The 15,458-nt window shown below is 42.8% G+C and overlaps 1 protein-coding gene across 5 annotated transcripts in view; it reads left to right on the top strand.

The window, feature by feature from the left end:
- The window catches only part of Dnajc6 (DnaJ heat shock protein family (Hsp40) member C6), a 151,276-nt gene extending 138,531 nt beyond the window's left edge, over positions 1-12,745 (top strand). For all 5 annotated transcript variants that reach the window (XM_060365974.1, XM_060365977.1, XM_060365975.1 and 2 more), the window contains 4 exons: positions 4,065-4,328; positions 6,308-6,450; positions 9,173-9,349; positions 10,455-12,745. In XM_060365974.1, coding sequence (XP_060221957.1) covers positions 4,065-4,328; positions 6,308-6,450; positions 9,173-9,349; positions 10,455-10,556 — 686 coding nt within the window. In that variant the 3' untranslated portion in view covers positions 10,557-12,745. The remainder of the gene's footprint in view (positions 1-4,064; positions 4,329-6,307; positions 6,451-9,172; positions 9,350-10,454) is intronic.
- Positions 12,746-15,458: the final 2,713 nt, after the last annotated feature.

Raw genomic sequence — 15,458 nt, forward strand, 5'->3', positions numbered from 1 at the left:
GGTTTCTCAGTTTCTATTTAAAAAAAAAGAAAAACAACCAACCAAGAAAAAACTATGTATTTTCCATATGAGCATCTCTCACTATATTAATGAGCTGACATTTTACTTCAAGGATCTCTCTCTCTTGCTTTCTCTTTCCCCTTCCCTCCCTTTCTTTTTTCTTCATTCCCTCCCTTCTCTTTCTTACCCATCTATCTACTTATCATATCTATCTATCTATCTATCTATCTATCTATCTATCTATCTATCTATCTATCTATCTATCTATCATCTGTCTCCATCCATCTACTTTCCGTTTATCTGTCTGTCATTTATGCCACTTATCTCTATCGTCAGGATAGACTAATGGATTCTTTTTGGTTCAGTGGGTTAACAACATTTCTGGCATTATTAATTTTGCTATTCTTCCTATCCTTGGTTTGTTTTATGAATGTTCCTTTGCCTTCTATGTCTTTTCATGCAATTCTATGAAGTAAAAGGAAGAGGCATCCTCCTTGATGGGACAGTGGGATGTTCAGGCAATTCCCAAGCTTCTTACACGCCAGTTCTAGTTGTCTTTTTCCTAGGTGCCTGTAATCGTTTCTGTGGGGGATAAGATTTAGAAGAAAAAAATCTGTGTGCTAAGTATAATAATCATTGCTCCTGGAGTGTTATTTCTCTCCCTTCTAGGAAAAAAGTGTATGTGTATGTACAGTTAATCTGAGTAGATGGTTCTTCCTTGCCATCTACTCCACATATGGATCTTCCATTTCTTCAGATTGCAGTTTATAGCCAGACAAACAGACAGCATCAATACTTTCAGAGTAACTAAGCCTATATCACCACAAACAATAACCCTGCTTGCACAGTTTGTAAATGCAGTAATTCTCACAACCCCCTTCTCGAAATGTGGTTTCTTACACTTCTTTTTTTAAGCTATACAGCTTAACAAATTCAAGCAATTTTTTCCTGTTAAGGTCACACAATGAACAGCCACATCACTGAGAGCTGTAAGTCAAAAATTTTCACTCATCAGACAACACAGCAGCAACTCAAAAAAACAAAAACAAAACAACGACAATAGCCAGAGGCCTTCTTAAGGTCATTCAGTTGAACCAGTTTTAATACAAACATCAATGCTGAACTCCTCCCTAGATATTCAGAGGTAACTGGCCTAGATGTAGCCTTGATGGAACTTTATGTAAGTTCCAAGTGCTCTCTCCTGAGATACAGCAAGAATGGCCTCCTGGAAGGAGCTAATGACTGGAGTTCACCTTTGATCCAAACAAAATCACTTAAGCCAGAGTCCCGGGATAAAAGAGGATGACAAGGGTGGCTTCTAAGTTGAAACCTGTGATATGATTAGGATATGGGGAGAGAAGGGAGTCCAGTCAGAGGGGAGGGAATGTCTAAAATGACTGCTGGTCGGAAGACCTGGGATCTGTAGGGACAGGGGTTAGAGAAGGGGGCTTCAGAAGCTAAGACTGGCTCAGAAAGACTTCAGAATTGCTTCACTGTAACTTGTGTGCAAATTCAGGAGGCAGTTAGTTTTGTCCCTTAGGAAGATTGTCTGAATTCAGTAATGGTGGAAACTGCTTGCTATTTAATAGAGGAAACGAGTAGAAATTGCTGACAGGTCAAAGGAAAGTTAAAGGACCAGGAAATTTTAAGCCCTCTCAGATTCGCAAGGGTGTCTTAAGAGAAAGGCCACCTCCATTTTGAACCAATAAGCTTCGGTTTCCTCATTTGATAGGTATTTGTGGTTATATGCTCTTTGCTAACCATCATTCCTGTTCAGTGGAGCTTACGGTACGGCAGGAGAGAGGAACATTAATCAAACAGAAAATATCCGCTGCATAGGTGCTATGTTGGGTGAGATATTTAATGAAAAGTTCCCTAGATAATTCGAAAGCACAGTCAAGGCTGAAAACCAAGGCTTTGTCAGCATTTTTGAGGATGGCTGTGACCCGGGTCTAGCTGCTTTGCTGGGGTTTAGGCCAGTTCACTGCTTTGATAGCACCAGCATGCAGAAATGTCGCATGTGAACATATTCTGGAAAGTTAGACATTACAGGCTCATACAGTGTTGACAGGCTCCATGGGAGTAATGTCTGTGCCCACCATTTCACTGCTGGATCCGCACCCTGGCATGTAGAAGATGCTCAAAGCAGTTCCTAAATGAACAAATAGGAGATAGGAACGGTGGAAATCCAGAGGGTGCTTTGAGTTCATGAGGCTTTCTCCTATACACAGGAGATAAATCAAGTGTTAAAATGCTGGACAGATGTACTTAGAACAAAGGGAGCATCCTTAAAATAGAAAATGAAAACAGTACAAGATGAGTACCCAGCCTTACATATATGTTGAAATGCTAGGGACAAGAGGGCCCAAGAGGCCCTGGAAGAGGGTGATTTGCTGAATTTTGACAAATGACAGCAGCAAGCAGTGCCTGCTGCCTCTATTCCCAAGCACTCTCGGTGAGGCAGGGGAATCACCAATTTGAGGCCAGCCTGGAACACATGGGGAGTTTTAGACCATGGGGGTTACATAGTAAGACCTTGCCTTAAGTGAAGTGGCGGTGATGGAATGACAGGGGCAGCGATAGACTCGTGTGCCAGGCTGCCGTTATTGTTTTCTTTGGTCACGTGCTCACTGAGTCCTTACAAAGTGTAAAACCATGCGGTTAACATTGTTCTGGGTTGAGTTCACTTAATTCTGGGGCCGTGAAACACTTCCTGCAGTGGTTGTGTGTTTCCATGATACCTCTGATAAAGACGTAGCAATTGGATGGCTGAGAAAAATGGAAGCCGGTGGAAATGGAAAAAAAATTCACCTAGCTTTATAAAAGCAAGATGCTGTGTTTGGGTATAGTCCCAGGGTCTGGCATAGTACCTGGCACACGGCAGATATTCAACAGCTGCTGGCGAAGGACTTAGAATACGAGCACGAAAGAGTGAACGGTGCATGACTACCACCACCGAACTCCCACAGGTTGATTCCAAATGCAGCACTTATCGTACAGCATCCTGCTGTGAAAGGGAAGAGGACATGGCTAGAGAGGAAAGACAGTAAGGGTTGGCTTTCAGTAGTGGCTCAGAGCCTTGGGAGGAACTTGAGACTGGGGACAGAGGTGCAGAGGCGAGATGCCCGTGGTCAGAGCATCTCCATTAACTGGCTGCGTGACAACAAACTTGTCAGTGGACATTGACTCCCTTCTCTCAGCACGCTGTGAAGAGCTATATGAGTGATAGTTGTTTTATTATTATCATTATTTTTGGCTCGTTGAAGGGTCTTTGGAGATTGCCACATTTCAGCTTCTCATTTTACCCGCCCAGGACTAGGCCTTCTGCAATAGAATGCAAGCAGGTAAAAATGGAAAACTGGTTGTAAGGTTTAGAAACATCTGTGTTAACTCTTGTGTCCCAACCAGCCTTTTCCTTATAGCAAATGGCAATTAATCTTAATAATTGACATTTAAGCAGAACCCTTATGAGGCCATCTGTTTTATCCTGTTCATGTCAGTTGGTAGTTTTTTGTTTTTTGTTTCTGTTTTTGTTTTCTGAGACAGAGTTTCTCCATGTAGCCTTGGCTGTCCTGGACTCAACTTTGTAGACCAGGCTGGCCTCAAACTCATGTTGATCCTCCTGCCTCTGCCTCCTTGAGTGCTGGGATTAAATGCATGTGCCACCATGCCCGGCTGATAGTTCTGACTCTAGTAAAGAAATAAAACTTGCTTAGAAGGTGGCAGGCTGGGCAGGATGGCAGTCCAGAACTCAAAAGGTCAAGTTCAAGTGTTCTACCGTATTCTGGCCATGTGATACAGATAAATCCACTAAAGCACTACGGGTTGCTGCTTGTTCATCTGAAGAAAAGAACAAGGCAAGGGTATTACCTAAAGGTCTCAGTGGGGTGATTAAGGAAATGACAGATATCCAGATATGCCCTCTTCCTTACCTGTTAGGAAGATTAATTTTGTTAACCACCCCAAGCATTTTCCACTAAAATCACTGCACCCAAATCTTGCGACCCAAGTTTTGAAGCCATTTCAAATAGCCTCACCGCCTCTCTCTCCCTTTTCCTCCACAGGTAGCTCTTCATTTGCCAGCAAACCCACCACACCGACGGGACTAGGTGGAGGATTTCCACCTCTCAGCTCACCACAGAAGGCATCCCCCCAGCCAATGGGTGGAGGCTGGCAGCAGCCTGCCGGATACAACTGGCAGCAGGCACAGTCCAAGCCACAATCCAGCGTGCCTCACTCCTCTCCCCAGAACCGGCCCAATTACAACGTGAGCTTTTCAGCTACGCCTGCTGGGCAGAGCGAACGTGGGAAAGGATCTACTAATCTGGGTAAGGATGATGGGATGCGCCTGGTATAGACGCCCTGCCTGTGCTGTCCCAGTGTCGGGGATGTCACAGAGGTTTATGAGACCGTTGTAGAGTTGAAGAGACATCAGGTGATCCACACCCCCAGTACTGTGTGTGGAGCACCCGGGCCTACCGTGACCCCACACGGGTGTCATGTAAGTGCTGGCTCACTCATCTTTCCTTCTCCATGCCGGAGTCAGAGCAAGGTGTTTGTCATAAGGTTTCAAACCTAGCACAGCACTCGCTGTAAGTATTAAATACATGTTGATTGGGTTGGTAGACATAAAACAATTTCCTTTAGAAGAAAGGAAGTACTCTTAGGAGAAAAGGGATGAAAACGTGTCAAAATGATACTAGGTGTTTTCCTTGGACCTGAGTAAAAGGAGTGGCTGGTGGACTCCTGAGTGTGTGTGTTGGGTTGTCTGTGATGGTGCTGTCATCTAGGGCTGGAAGATGTCCTAGATTGGAATAAATTAAAACAACAACAACAACAACAACAACAAAAAAACAACAACAACGTGTTTTTAGATTTTTTTTATTTTATGTATGACAATACTTATTTGTGTATATATATGTATGCCATGTATATGCCTGGTACCCAAGGAAGTAAAAAAAGGGTTTCAGATCTCCTGGAACTGGAGTTATAGATGGTTCTGAAGCACCATGTATTGTGCTGGGAACTGAACCCAGTTCTTCTGCAACAGCAGCAGGTGTCCTTATTGGCTGCACTGTCTCTCCAGCCCTGCTAGATTAGAGTCTCATTTGACGTGGATATAAAAATAGAATCTGTTAAAACTGAATTTTCCAGGTAGTGTCAGTATACTTGGCATCTCGGTTGGTTTGATGATTCCTTTGGGGAACACGGCCAAAGGTGGGTTCTCCTTCACAGTGGTCAATATGTATTGAGTGCTTCCTATGTGCAGGAGTGTCGTAGGCATGCTCCTGTATTATACTGTCTTCAAAACCAATACTTGGTTATAGATGAGGAATCTGTGAGGAAGATCTATAACGTAATCTCTCAGTTTCTTGAAACTTACGGCAGAGCCTTGAATGACTTGAATCTCAGTCATTTGGGATTCAAATGACCATGACATCAGTGTTTGTTCACAGCATTGCTGTGATGGAATTGCACGTGCTGGGAATGTGTGACCTGGTGTTTACTCTTCAGTTATCAGGGGAGTTCTCTAGACACTTTTGTTGAGCCATGTGGCATGCCCTTCATTTTCTGTTTTAAGAAGATGAAAGATGTCTCCCACCCATGACAAGAACTACTCTGGGTTGATTACTCCTTTTACTATGCGGGCCCCTGCGGTTTTGTTCTGTTTTGTCTTCACATTAACACTGAGATAACCAGGTGTGCTTATATCACATTCTCATGGCAGCACTGAATTGTTAACATCACCCTCGTGCTCTAGATGAAGAAACTGAGGCATGCGTGCCTGCAGCGTTCCTGTCGTTATAGCTGGATACCAGACATGTAGAGTTTTGTTTTAGGATCTGGCTCTTGAAAAAGATGGAGAGAGACTTAGTCTGCAACTAGACTTGCTGTGATCCACCGAACCCATCAGCTGGGTATAGACAGGAAGTGATAGCAGGGTGGGGTTCAAGGACTCAGATCTTGGTTCCTGTCCAATCTCTGATACTAGTTAGTTATAATCATCATAGAATCATGAGTGTCTTCACCTGCAAAGTTACACTAGAGATGAAATAGGTTTTAAGGATATAGACTCCAGGCCTGGCCTTGCCGTACATGTTGTGTGATTCTGGAGAGGCTCCTCAGGTCCTCTAGCCTTCCATTTTTCTCATCTGTTGTACAGTCTTAAACATTCCTCATGCGGCAACTATGAAGAGAACGGGTGTATGGACAAACTATTTTGAAGCCCTGTACTCCCATGAAGTGAGGGTTTGACATTCCTTTTTTAGAAAAAAAGTCCTGATGATTCCCCAATGTTATGTTCCAGACGGGAAACAGAAGGCTGCTGACTTTGAAGACCTGCTTTCTAGTCAAGGGTTCAATGCCCACAAAGACAAAAAGGGGCCTCGAACAATAGCTGAGATGAGAAAGGAGGAGATGGCTAAGGAAATGGATCCTGAGAAACTAAAGGTGAGTGGGCGGGCCCCTTGACTATCCTATAGGACAAAGATGTGTGACAGTCATGGATGTCTGGTCACCTCTAGCTACCTTTATGTTGGTCACTAGGGACTAAGTGCTTGATAGACACAGCTTGAGGAAGGAAATACTTATTTTGGCTCATGGTCTCAGAAGATCTCAGTTTGCTGTGACGAGAAAGCCTGGCAGTGGGAGCATGCAGAGTGTTACAGGAAGCACAGAGAGGGGAAGAACCGAAGTCCACGCCTAGGGAGTTAATTCTACTGGCTCAGCCCCCTACAGGTTCCACAGGCCATCCAAAGACCATTCACCGGTGCACAGGTGCTCAAAACATGAGCCTGTGGAAAAGAATTTAAATCTTAACATCTTCTACGGGCCCTACGTCCTAATGCCACCCACCATCTTGAGTGTTAAACTCAATACAGATGAGGGTGGGACACAGACCGTATCAACTCTGGAGGGCTCTTCACTCTGGCAATCACTGTATTACGGTGGGATCCTGAAGCTGTGGCTTGAAGGCAGCCATGCTCTTCATGAGCAAAGCATCTCTGGGAAGGTTTGTACGCAACGCTTAATTTGCCCACCAGATGAATAATGGTATTTGACTGTAGCTTGAGATCTTTAGGTTGTTGAGGATTAGTCACTAGACTGTGGTGAGATTAAGTCACCATTTGTATTTCCTGTCCACCTTGAGAACTTTCTGTTGTTCTTGGATGACTAAAGTCCAGTTTCAGGTCTCTGCTGATCAAGAGAAATATTTATGCACCCAAGATTTCTCATTCTGGAGATTTTAGGCACAGGCCCATACAGGCTGAGGAAAGGAAAGCTAATGATGGTGAGGACCCCTTCACTTTAAAGTAAAGAAGCTCTATTTTTTTCTTAAAATAAAAATTAAAAAACCCCAAACAATAAGGACATCTATTCTTGATTCTAAAGTTCTGGGTGAGAATCAGTTTAGGGGGAAAGGAGAATGATTTTGTTTTTTTTTTTTTTTTTTTTTCACTTTAAAAGAAAAAAGAATTTTGTCACTTAGTGAACCCAAGTTCCTTAAGGATGTGGACCATTCTTCACAGGTGAGGCCTAGTGTGGAGAGCTGGATGCAGGTCAGCCTGGAGACCAAGGGTGGGTCTGAAGCTATAGTGTGAGGTTGTGGATGAGGTACATAAAGATCAAAGAGTTATAAGTCTTATGCCAGTTGGAGAAGTTGACTCGTTCATGATAGAACATTAAATATAACAAGAATTACAGTGGCTTTGTGGGAAGCCGTCTCCCTCAGGCCAACACTGCTCACATTGCTTTAGGAACAGCAGACTGTGGCACTTTTGCTTCATATCTCGGCAAATTTAAATATCAGCTGTGCATGAAAAGATCCTTTGAGACCTTCTTGAATGCGGTTAAAGCATCCGTATTTTTGCTTGCTCTTCATACCACATGACATCACAGAAGCTTAGTGTGTCTCTTTCCAAACCAGTGTCTACCACCGTAACTATTGCTCATTAGGCAAACTCAAGACAGTTTTCTACAAGAGAAAGCCGTTTTGTCTGTATAGCCCTGTGTGATTGTTTGGCATAGGATTGGCATAGGATGGAGAGTGGCCATCCGTAACCTCAACTGAACCATTACCCAGAGGTACTCACTCACTGAAGCATGGGTACATGGCAAATGCTGATGACTCTGTGACTCCTGCTGTGTTAGTTACTATTGTTCTATTGCTGTGAAGAGACGCTATGAAGGAGGCAACTTATGTAAGAAATATTTTTTGGGCCTCACAGTTCTTGAGGGTTAGAATCCACTATCATCATGGCAGGGAGCCTGTCAGCAGGCAGGCATGGCTCTGGAGCAGGACTGGAAGCTCATATCTGATCCACAACAATGAAGTAGAGATGAGAGAGTTAACTGGGAATGGCATTGACTCCATTAAAACAAACAAACAAACAAACAAAACCTTAAAACTCACCTCCATCTTTTCTAACAAAGCTGCATTTCCTAATTCTTCCCTAACACTTCCACCAACTGGGGATCAAGAACTCAAATATATGAGAATATGGGGGCCATCTTCATTCAGACCACCACAGCTTCCATTTAATCACCTCTTTTATTCATGCCACAAAGGTTCTTAGTTTGAATAAGTGATTTAAGGAATAAATTCAATTAATAAACCTTTCAAGTTCTAGTCTGTGCCAGGTCTCCTGAGATTTAGCGATAAGAAACAGTACATTTCCATGAAACCCTCCCTGTACTGATGGAAAGGGGATCGCACACGCTCCATAAAGTGCGACTTATATGACAAAAATACAGTAGGTTAGGCCATATTTTTTAAACCCCTTGTGATGGGAGTCAAAGCCAGGGCAGGTGTTCTGCCACTGAGCACAACTTAAGCTTACAATGGAAGGAATATTTATTTAGTTGATGGAGCAAAGTAGATTCAGGTGTGACCTCATGCAGTTCATGTTAGGAGTGTGTAATCAGCTGTAGGGAGGCAGAGAGAAAGGAGCTCAAACCACAGAGGTGAATTCTGAAGTTCACCTTTTAAACAATGAGGTAGAACAGATGGGGGATGTGGGAGGTGAGGTGGGAGGTGAGGTGGGATGTGGGAGGCTGCTCCAGCTTGAGGGGGCTGCTTGTTCAGCTTCACGGAAATGGGACAGATCTTCAGAGTGCTGGTAGGTAGAAAGCATTTGAGTGTCTTACCCCCTTTTGTGTTTCCTGCCTGCAGATCCTGGAATGGATAGAAGGCAAGGAGAGAAACATCAGAGCCCTGCTCTCCACAATGCACACCGTGCTGTGGGCCGGGGAGACGAAGTGGAAACCCGTGGGCATGGCAGACCTGGTGACGCCAGAGCAAGTGAAGAAAGTATACAGGAGGGCCGTGCTGGTGGTACACCCAGACAAGGTGGGTAGAGCCTGCCCTGCCACAGACAGTGTGGTACTTGTTTCAGAGTTGGCAAGCATAGGATAAGACAGCATGCTCTCAGTTTGCTCATTGGCTAAGACACTTCTTTAACAAAACTGTGGGGTATTTGAATCAGGTATTTAAACAAATAGTTGTAATTCGTGAGGCTGTCGGAAGGCAGTCAAAGCATCTTTTGCAAACAGCAGGAAAGCATTTTATCTACTATGGAAGTGCAGCACGTACCAGTGGCTTATTTTAGGGGCTTGTAAGTAATCTTGAACTACAGTAATAAAATGAGACTGAACACTTCACAGAGGAAAATGCTGTGGAGGGCAGTATCACGTTTAGCCAGGATTTCAGGAGGCACTTCAGGGTGCATTTGGAAAAAAAATATATTGGTGAGGATCAATAAGATTTTAAAAAAATCAATGTGTGTTGCCATTGGTTCTCATGGTTTGGATAAACTACCAGAGCACATAAGGGTCCCACAGGATCAGAACTTCATGGCTGAATTCATTGTAATTTGCAGCAGTGCATCAGACTGAGGTACATCAGCCAGACATGGGTCACCCTGCTGTCCTATGGACTGTAACAGACATGTGACATGAAGCTGTGATTGCAGTGCTTTTGGGAATGTATGTTTGAAATCCATCAATGATTCCCATCTCTTCGCACTCCATATGACTAAAGAGGATAAGTAATGGGGCACAACATTAATACTTGGACTCTGATCAGTCAAAGGAGTAATAGGAAGCCAGAGAAATTAGCAAACGGCCTTATTATGAGTCTCAAAGACCTTAACTTTACAGAAACTAGAAAAGGGGAGTTTGGAAATACAGTCATACGGAGACAGGGTTGTCATTAACAAAGAGGTGCATCTTTTGTTGCCCATGAGGCTCCCATTTTTTTCCTTATTGATGAGTTTCTGTTCCGTCTGTAAGTTCCCAGGGCAGTGCATAGTAATTAATTCCATGTAGATGGGCTATAAAAAAAAAAAAGGAACATCTGAATGAAAAAGCATTTTAATTACCATCCACATTCTCAGGGAATTTAATATGTTTAATTTTGGCCCATGGTATCTAACTGTGTTTTGTGTCTTCTCTAGGCTACTGGGCAGCCCTATGAGCAGTATGCGAAGATGATTTTCATGGAGCTAAATGATGCCTGGTCTGAATTTGAAAACCAAGGCCAAAAGCCTTTGTATTAATTTGTGAGCTTTTCTACGCTGGCTGCAGCCCTGTGTTATTGTTTAGTGTGTACCACAGTTCTGAGATTTTCACAGATGAACCAAAAATTCCAGTAATGTATTTCCAGTACTAAACCGTTAAGTTCCTCGTGAATTCATTTCTCATGGTAAGGAATGTGAATGTTTGGTTTGAAGTCCATAACACGGAGGGGAACACTAACGAGCGAGCTGATCTTGCAGAGCTCTGACATTCCAGCCCGCCCTTGGGAAGCCTACCCAGCATTTTCCCTGGGGAAATGAGACAGAGGCCACCCAAGGCTATGGCATGCCATCTCATTGTCTGAGATCAAGATTTATGAATGGATGTTATGGTAACTAGATTTCGTAATGGTTTTAAGGAATTGATTTAGGAATTTGTGTGTGTGTGCGCGCGCGCGTTTGTTTTTAAAGATGGAATTTGAGCAATGGCTTTACACAAAGTCCAGGAATATCACCAACCAAGTATTTTTTAAATGGAAATTTACTGGAGCCTTTAGCTTTTTTCGTGTGTGTCTTTTGGTCAAGACCATTAACAATTCTATAAGTTGCTGGATGGTGGGAGGTGATTATGCAGAAATTTAGGCATTAGCCCTAACTTTTCCTGGATGAGCTACAGGCCCAAGCTCATGATATCTAAAGAAACCCAGGGGCCTTGAGATGTCAAATCTTGATTCCAGGTCAAGACATTGGGCTGCTGGCTCTTTTCCCCTTTAAAAACCTGTGGTTGATTAAAGAAAATCTCTGACCACTCCCACAACTCCAAACCTATTTGAGAGCCCATTCTAATTGCTGCCATGAGGCTTAGTGCTCTTTCTTTTGCTTAGCCAAGAAAACATTCCTCATGGGCGACAGTTTGTGAAGCAGTTTGGCCCAGTCACAGTTCGTACAGACCTGGTGTTCTGGTGATTGCAAGCTACGGGGAAAAACAGGAGATAAGACTGAGTGGTTAGGAGAAGGGTTTGGTTGGGGAGAGAGCTGTGTGTGCCTTCAGATCCAGTCAGATAGCTTGCAAGCCTGAGGAACCAGAGTCCCACCCACCCAGTGAGCCTGGACCCTCTGGGATTATTTCTGAGGAGTAGGCTGCGCGTGAAAACTATGCAAGAACGAAACTTTCCCAGACCTCCAGTGGGTTGGAATTTAGTCCAGTGCTCAGTGCTCCTCACTTGGCAGGGTAAGCAGCTTAGACTGCTGGGACTTCACTAGGTCTCCCAGGGACCACATGTGCGGCATCTATCTATCCATGTACGCGTATGTATATGTATAATGTGCACATACACATTCACAAGGCAGGTGGTCAAAGAGATTACCATTCTAATCTTAAAAGGGTTCACGCTCAATATTGTGAAAAACTTTCAGCAATTGTTTTTCAGGGACAATCATTTCGTTTGTTTCTGTTCTAATATTCTTGTGGCAAACTGAACCGGAAAAGCAGCATGTCAGAACTACTTTTGGTTCTATATAGATCTCTTTCTTCTCTCTCGCTCTCTTTCTTTTTAAATTATAAAAGTTCATTATTTATTTTACCTTTTACTGATAATGTGAAATTCTAAAAAAAAAAAGTTCTCTTTTGAATATACAGCTTTAAACTGTTCAAAGTAACCATAACAACCTAGGTGTTATTTATTAATGTATTTGCAATGATGTCTGACCCGGTATGTGCTTGTCCTATTTAAGATTGGAATGTGAGACATGTTGCTGTGACCTGTTTTATTTATTTATTTTGCCTCATTCACATTTGTAGATATTGTGTGAACTACAGTATATAATGACAATAATTAAGAGGATATTATGTGGCTGTCATGTACATTTTGAAATGATAGAACTATATTAGCTTTATATCATGTTTGCATAGCTCATTAATGTTCACGGTTTAAATACCATTAAATGTAATGCGATTAGCAATGAGAAAGAACCCCTGCTGAAATCTGGGGGTTTCCCACCTTTCTTTCCCAGATGCATTATGATTCTGTCTATCTCAAAACTCTTACTATATGCAGACCGCTGGGTTCTGCATTCCTTTAAAATACCTGGTTGTGATAGCTTGTTGTTGGTCAGATCTGCCGTCTCATTCATATTTATTGTAATATATTTTTGTCTTGTAAATACATTAAACACAACAAAATGTCATTGTTCTAAAATATTTGTAATGTATATTAAAAAGGATAAAAATACTTGCAGAAATATATGTTACTTTTGTACTTGTTGGAACACAAGGGACTAGAACAATGACTCGGTGGCGAAAAGCGCATGCTGCTCTTGCAGAGGAGCTGACTTCGGTTCTCAGCACCCACACTGGCTCACTGCCAGTAACTTCAGCTGTAGAGGGAGGGGATGGCCTCTTTTGGTCTCCACAGGCACTTGCACTGATGTCCACACACCACCTTCCCCATATACATGATTGAAGTAAAATAGATCTTAAAACAAACAACAACAACAACAAAACAGTCCAAACCAAATGCAAAGGTCTACATGAAAAACTTGAAAGACACCTTCTAACCTGATTTGCTTATAAAGACTGTTAAGGGGAAAGAATGTGAAAAGTACAGAATACATTTGCCTCAAATGTAGAATCTTGTCAGATTCTATATTTATAATTTTATCTCCCAGTATCACTCATGTCCTGAGACAGACAGACAGACAGACACACAAACACACACACACACACACACACACACACACACACACACTTCATGTCTGATGAATACTGTGCTGCAAGAGGAATTAGCATAGACCTCCTGTTCTCCTCACTAGAATGTTGATGCATTTTCAACCTCATGCTTCTGTGCTGAGTTGGAGAGATTGATCTATAGTTTGGGACTTTACCATAGAACAGAAATGTTGGATATTTTCATTCCGGAGGATGGAGAGAGCATGTGCCCATTTGTAGACACACTACATCAGAGCACTGTGCTCGTGTATCTAGAGCAGTGGTTCCCCACCTTCCTAATGTCATGACCCTTTGATACAGTTCCTCATGTTGCCTTGACCCCCAACCACATAATTATTTCATTGCTACTCTATAACTATAATTTTGCTACTGTTATGAATCGTAGTATAAATATCTGATATTTGGTATATCTGATACACAACCCCTGTGGGAGTTGCGACTCATTGGTTGAGGACCACTGGTCTTGGAGGCCCACGTCAGTACCAGTGCCGCTGGTGAGAACACACCTAGTAAGAAGTCAGCACAAAAGCTGAATTCCAGAAGAAGTTACCCTAGTGCTGGTCAGTTGCCATGTTGGAAACACCAGGTCAGAATATGTAGGTCAAATAAAGAGCTTCTTTCTTTCTCTTTCTTTTTCTTTCTTTCCTTCTTTCTCTTCCTTCCTTCCTTCCTTCCTTCCTTCCTTCCTTCCTTCCTTCCTTCCTTCCTTCCTTCCTTTCCTAAAAAGAAACTATGCAGTTTTTGGAATGGTGATATATGTTGAATACTGATTTTTTTTCCCCCACTTAAAATCTGTTATATTGGCGCATACCTTAAACCCTGAGTCCTGATTTCATCATTTGTGAAACAGATTCCTCACAACTCTTCAGTGGAAGAATTAGGCACCACGTGTGTAAATCGTTATCACACGGATGCTGGCCAATAACTCTTTGCTGCTGTTAATGATAACAGTTTGTAGCACTGAAGGAACTAGAGGGACTACAGAGCTGAAAGTACAGGGAGACCTCAAGTTTAAAAATAAATACAGGAATAGGAAAATCTGCTGGAAACACTTTGTCCCTTGGTACTTCTTCCTGTCTCCTTGGGGTGGGGTGAGATCTGGGTGTGGAAAATGGCAGATGCTTGTAGGTTCTGTAAATGGGATAGCTGTGGGCAAGGAGGGGAGATCTGCTTATTGATTTCTGTTAGTGTCATAGCCAGCTTCCGTTTACAATGGGCTGACCTTAGAGCCTGCTCTGGGGCAGATGTGATGCCTTGCTGTGGTCTTCCATGGAAGAGCTAGGGTTTGAGAAGGGCATTTTCTATGGACTAGGGAGAGGTGACACTGTCTATAGTGAAGTTGCTCATATTTGTTATGTCACGACTCAGAAAATGGCTACAAACTGAAGTTCCCAGAAGCAAAATTTCTCCCTTCTTCCTGTCTCATATCCCTCATTCTTTTCCAGGCAGATCACAGAGATCAGAATTCATCTTTGCCACGGCAGGTCATAGAAACCATGCCCTTTCCCCAAAGCCAGACATAAAACCTAAAAGCACCCTTAATCTCCTCCCTTTCACGATAAGAGTTGACCATCTGAAGTTCTTTCACCTTCTTTGATTGTAGGTCAAAGGGTACTCACTATTCCAGGAAGCACGTTTTGTCATATCTGGAAGGAAGGAAGCAACCAAGAAGAATGTGAATAGACAGACCTTTTTAGGCTTCCTTCTTCGTCCATTACTGCTAGATCAGACTCTTTTTGGCCTATCATATTTCTATATGGCTGTCAAATGCTTCACCAAACCTACATGGAAGAATGCACAGCACACACAGATGTCAACATGAGTCAGCTTCAACCTGCAGGGTGCCATGTCAGTTAAAACTATGATCAAATAAATTTGTTAATGATTCTTCTGTTGTCATCTGTCTTTTGGTGTAGTGTTATTGGCCATGAAACTTTATGAACGGGAAAGGGAGCCTTCCTTTTTTTGCTCCCACAGTTAATTTAACAAACCTTTGGCACATACTATTGACAAGACACTAGGCAATATGTATAATAATATGAAATCAGTGAGTTGCTTTCAACACCCTCCTATGCATAAGGTGTCACTCTCCATCTATCTTTCTCCTCCCCTTCTTTCCCCTACTTAACATTCTTCAGTATTTTCTCGACAAGCCTTGGGGATTCACACTACACAGTGCCTCTGATGGCTCTGGCAAACCCTTCTACATGGCCTTT

The sequence above is a fragment of the Meriones unguiculatus genome, chromosome 12 (genome assembly GCF_030254825.1).
Source record: "Meriones unguiculatus strain TT.TT164.6M chromosome 12, Bangor_MerUng_6.1, whole genome shotgun sequence".
NCBI lineage: Eukaryota > Metazoa > Chordata > Mammalia > Rodentia > Muridae > Meriones > Meriones unguiculatus.